General features: G+C 30.3%; 1 protein-coding gene across 1 annotated transcript; it reads right to left on the bottom strand.

The window, feature by feature from the left end:
• Nucleotides 1-203: 203 nt before the first annotated feature.
• LOC124944463 (protein NRT1/ PTR FAMILY 6.4) lies at nt 204-2,981 on the bottom strand. The gene is made up of 4 exons (XM_047484719.1): nt 2,814-2,981; nt 2,521-2,738; nt 1,641-2,182; nt 204-1,194 (listed from the first exon to the last, which is right to left on the bottom strand). The coding sequence occupies exons 1-4, from the start codon at nt 2,920-2,922 to the stop codon at nt 321-323; spliced, it is 1,743 nt and encodes a 580-aa protein (XP_047340675.1). The 5' UTR covers nt 2,923-2,981; the 3' UTR covers nt 204-320.
• Nucleotides 2,982-5,684: the final 2,703 nt, after the last annotated feature.

The following is a 5,684-nucleotide window of genomic DNA, read 5'->3' as shown; positions in this document are numbered from 1 at the left end:
TTAAGCCCATAACTCTAATTTCGGGTTCTTTATGTGGAAACTTATTAACATAATTTATATATAAAATAAAAAAAATCCTCCAAACTCAGCTTTAAGTTCCAAATTAGGTAAAATTTTAAATAAAATTTTCATTTCTTTTATTAATAATCTACATCTATGTCAAAAGTTGGAGTTTTTTTAATGGTCATAAATTTGGAAACTTGTGACATTGTAGACATATACTTACTATATTTAATTATAATAATGATTTCTTAAATAAAAATAATTACATATACAAATGCATGTAACTATTATTAATTATACTTCAATTTAGGAATACTCTAAGGTTCAAGTATTTCCTCTCCAATCTTCTCCTTATTCTTCAACTCAACTTCCTTACCAACAACATCTCGACCAACATAACTTTGCACCTTGTACTCGTGTCTCATCGCAAAGACGACGAAAACAATAAAATTCATCGCCACTAACACAGCTAGCATCCAATAAAACTTATCGAGAGTTCCTTTGTTCAAATCGCTTCTTAGCCATCTCATATTGGTCACCTTATCTACCAAAGACACCAACAAACTACTCACGAAGAATCCCATAGACAACGTTGTCATAAAAAAACCGGTGCTCATTGATTTCATCCTCTCGGGCGCCTCTCTAATGAAGAACTCGAGTTGTCCAACATACGCGAACGCTTCTCCCGCACCAACTAGGAAGAATTGAGGAACTAGCCAAAAAGCACTTATCTTGATACCACGTTTCAATTCCGTTTCTCTTCTATGTTTCTCGATTAAGGCGGCCGCGATCATGGATACTATCGAGAAAATTAGACCGATTCCCACCCTTTGAAGACTTGTTATTCCTTGGATATTGTGTGTGAACTTTCTCGCAAAAGGTACTAAAACTCTTTCGTTTAAGGACGTAAAAGAGAGGATGGAAATGAAGAGGAAGACCGAAAAAGAGCCTGCGGGGACAACAAATGAGCCGATATTTCGGTTCATGAACGTCGCTTGAACTACCGAGAAGGTGTTCATTTGGGAGTAGATTGTCCAGAAGAGGATACATGTTGACCATATTGGGAAGAGCTTTAGAACCATCTTTACTTCTTCCACTTGAGTTACGGTTGACACTATCCATGGTTTGTTTCTTATGTTTTCGGTGTCGACGGTTGTATTGTCTTCGAAAATGGCTGCCTTGTCTAGACACCTGTTTAATAACATAGACAAAGATGTAGTGAGTAAACATCGACACTTAACCGCGTCCAATCAAGCATGGGCCATCATCCGGGAGAGACTCGCTCGTGGATCGTCAACCGGTTCAAACATGGGGACTCACAAGACCGTCGTCCAAAACATAGTTTGTGCGGTCTTGTATCAAGTCGAGTCCCCCCAATACAAAATCGACACATTTGATCTAGGAAAATCGGGAAATAAAAATTCTTTAAAACCACTTATTTTTGTGACACTATTTAAAATAGAACTTAGTGAGACACAAATTTATATTACATTTTTTCACTTAAATTTCATATCTAAATTCAAAAAGTGTTTTTAAATGCCTCCCGCTTTTTTACTCTTGGACCAAATTTATAACAAGTCCAACCGGCCCTATTGTTTGTAACATAGATTTGAAAGATAAACATGTTTTTTTTTTACCTGAATTTATTTGTGTGTGGGACTTTAGCATTGTAGTATTCATTCAAGAAACTAGGATCAGAAGGATAAGAAATCCTTCTATTCTTCCACGCCAAAAAAATCACCCTCCAAATAACTGTCAATGGACTTCCTTGAGGCTTCTTATACCTATAAAACCGAGCACCCGATAACAAAACCACGACGGCCACCACCATCGTCGCGGCTGAAATCCCATATCCCCATCCCCTTCCAACGTTATCTTGTATGTAAACCAAAACCGTAACCGCGAACAAAGAACCGATGCTAATGCAAAAGTAAAACCTATTGAAGAAATATATCATCGCTTTCTCCTCTTTCGGATCCTTCGAATCAAATTGGTCCGTTCCAAAGCCCGACACGTTCGATTTTATCCCACCGCCTCCCAATGCTATTGTGTATAGAGCTGCATAAAGCATGGCTAGTTGAGACCCATTTGCTTCGACACATAGCTCTCGCCTTGAGGTGTCGCACCTAGGTGGACTCATGCTAGGTATGGTTGTTGCCAATGTTAACAATATTGCGCCCTGAAAATCAATAACATACCTTATTACTTAATCTAAATGGCTATGTTCATTGAATATCAATTATTTAAAATCATACAAGCTCAAATCAACAACTAGAAGCAACTTACATATCTAGTACTAAAATCTATAATATATTTCATTTAATTTATTCCAACATTTATTTTTTAAAGTTATTAATAAATTTCAATTTTATATAACACTAAGTAATAAGTATCCACTAGTGTGACTCGATGGAAAGAGTCAACCTAAGAAATAAAAAAGTCACAAGCTCGTCTGGCTAGTTCTCTATAATTCAAAAACAATTAAAAAAATATGTATGACTTATACTAAGTTATTACCAATGCGGTGATAGAAGATGAAATAGCGACGGTTAAATAACGTCCGAATTTAGCATCAGCGACAAAACCACCGAGTAGGCCAAGAAGATTTAGAGTGCCCATGAAATTGGTAACAACAGTTGCGGATTTGGCTGATGAAAGATGTAAATTTCCGACCAAGTAAGTAACAAGATTCATCGATATACCCATTACACATATTCTCTCAGACAATTCACTTCCTACAAAATATATTTAATCCATAAAAAATAGCTCAAGTTCGAATAGAAATTGAAATGAAGAACTAGGAGAAGAACCTAAGATGAGGCCAGCAGCAAGCCATCCTCCGGTTCGAGTCTTGTCAGCCAAATTTCCTCGATAATCCAGAACGTCGTCGTTGTTATCATCGACGGTTGTGCTCACCATTATCTATGAGTAATGAATGACTTACGAGAGATTGAAGAAATTGGGAGGTGTGATTTACAAATTGTGAAAAGAAAAGTGTTGATATATAGATGAAGTGGGAAAGGTGAGTAATGATTGATGAGCAAACACATGAGCTCCACATGTTGTTGGATAGAAGCTAGCTAGAAAAGTTCTTAATAATATTAAGTTGTCTGATTCAAAAAGGGAAAATGATATGATTTTTGTTTTTATTCATGTCTTGTTATATATGTGGCTTAAATCTTTGCTGTCCATTTTAAATTGATATGCCTCTTGGAAGGTAATATATATTGCATTTATTTGGATCTTTATCTTAAAAATTGTTTAAGATTATTATTCCAATAATATTAATTACTGTGACCACAATTATTAAAGTTATAATTGATATTGATATTCTTTTTACAGATTCTAATGGATGATCAATTATATAAGTTCTAACCTTTGCTTTTCTTCTCTTCTCATGGTTTTCTTTTTTCTAGATATTTTGATTTATTATTTTCACTCAATGAATGGTATATTTGAAAAACCAATACAGTACTTCAATGATAATAAAAAAGAAAAAGCAATAATGATCGTTCTAGGCCGTGTTCTCTTTGTGTTTTTTAAAAAACCTATCCCAAAACAATTTTCCAATCAATCACTTCTCAACAATCACATCACTCATTTCATTAACCAAAATACTAAAATACCCTCTATTTTAAATTATTATTTTTTATTTTATTCATATATATTAATACCCTTTAAGTCTTTTTACCAAAAATAATCATCACTTCCTCAAAATCATCACCAATCATTACATTTTTCCCTCTCTAAGTTTTTTCAAAAACCTCAATCCAAACAAGGCCCTAGCCATTCATAGAATAAACTCGAGTCAAAAATAAAATTATAATAATAATGAACTACCATCACTTATATTATATGGGAAACTTTTCATAATTAATAATAATAATGAACCACCAATCAATGATGGAAAAACTTTTCACACTTAATATGTGACATAGTTTTTAGACTAATTGAATTATTATGAATAAAATATTCAAGATTAGCAATGATTTATAAAATATCATGTCTATTATATTCCAAAAGAATCCATGTGGAGGATACATGTTTGGGGGAAAGATCAATATGCTCACAGCTCATCTTTTTTTTTTTTTCCCCAAATCTTACCTATCTTCATCAACTTTCTAGAATCACAATCTTTCATTATTGTTGTTCCTCTTATAATATGAATATGATATACTCTAGTTTAAATATATAGTTTTTTTATATTAAAATATATCAACATTATTTTCTTGAAATATGAAAGTAAAATAACAAAGAAATAGAAATAGTTTTTACTTTTTTTCCTTCCAAAATGTCCTAAGTATTAGAAAGTGTAGTTGACTACATATTTCATGTTGGGTTGAAAGTGGATTCATGAGTGTGAAAGTTGGTTTTTTTCAATATTTGATATTTTTATTTATTTTGAAGGTAGGAAATTAACTTGATTTTTGACGTATTTTACAAATTATATATAAGTTCAAATTGAGAAAATACAAAATAATGCCGAGACCTAGGTCAGAATGATTCACAATAGAAAAAATACTCTTATTTAAGTTAAGGGGTGTGTTATCATATTGATTATTTTAGAGAATAGATATTAGTCGCGTAAAAAACCCACAAAACTTGATGCAAATGTAAAATCGTCAAATAATGTTCAAACTATTTCAAGAAACCACCGAAAAGCTCGAACAAAACTTAGTGAGAGAGATAATAATTTAACAAAATTGAGAAGATAAAATCAATCATACAAAATGCAATTTGTTTTAAAAAGTTGTACAATTATATATGTTTCAATCTAATAGTACACCAAATAATAATCAAATGATTTATTTATTTGCAAGCAATCATCTTGCACCACATTTACAAACCTCAAATAAAAAAAAACTTAATAAACTAGGGGATTATTAAAAAAAATATTATATGAAAGACTCCAAAATATAATCTCTTGATTGCTTGTTAAAAGAATATTTGTTCTTCTTTCTTGTATGGCTAAACACGTATCCTATCCAAAGTTATATATTTGTGTGGTACAAATTCAATGTACGTAGATGACAATTATGCCACGTGAAATTTGTGTTAAATAAATTCAAAATCATATTTTATAGCTTGTATTCTCATTATTTTTTATTTTAGTACTTTTTCTTCTAATTAATATCACTTATGGATTCTTAATTATTAAAAATTTATGATTTAATGATCTTAATGATCTTAATATTTTAATAAATTATAAATTATTTCAATTTTAAAGAGAGAAAATGAATTTATCAATAAAAAGTTATTACTTTTTCAAATTCAAATAAATAAACACTTATAATTGATTTTTAAAAAAGTAAATAACTCTCGAATAAATAATTTTATTGAATAATTATTTACATGTGTTTATTTATTTATTTGAAATTAAAAAAAAAATATTATTGAATATATTTGAAATTATATGTGTTTATTTATTTATTTGAATTTGAGAGTCATAACTTTTCTAAATTCAAATAAATAATAACTATCAAATAAATAAATAATTTTAGTTTCATTTATTTATTATTATTTTCTAAATTAATTTTATATTAAATTATAGATATAAATAAAATAATATATAACTAATATTCTCTTAAAATAAATTTTTACAATTTGAAATATACTCTCCTTTACAAATTTACCAATGTCCAATTATTTTACAACAAAAATAGATGGACCAATAATAATGT

This window comes from Impatiens glandulifera, chromosome 7 (genome assembly GCF_907164915.1).
Source record: "Impatiens glandulifera chromosome 7, dImpGla2.1, whole genome shotgun sequence".
NCBI lineage: Eukaryota > Viridiplantae > Streptophyta > Magnoliopsida > Ericales > Balsaminaceae > Impatiens > Impatiens glandulifera.
Note: the sequence above shows the minus strand (reverse complement) of the source record. Positions and strands in the feature narration are given on the sequence as shown.

Excerpts from the sequence above, each read along its gene's own strand:
- LOC124944463 (XM_047484719.1), bottom strand. The coding sequence starts at position 2,922 with ATGGTGAGCACAACCGTCGATGATAACAACGACGACGTTCTGGATTAT. Across the intron at positions 2,739-2,813 it reads TGCTGCTGGCCTCATCTTAG|GAAGTGAATTGTCTGAGAGA; the intron begins GTTCTTCTCCTA and ends TATATTTTGTAG. Across the intron at positions 2,183-2,520 it reads CATCTTCTATCACCGCATTG|GGCGCAATATTGTTAACATT; the intron begins GTAATAACTTAG and ends ATTGATTTTCAG.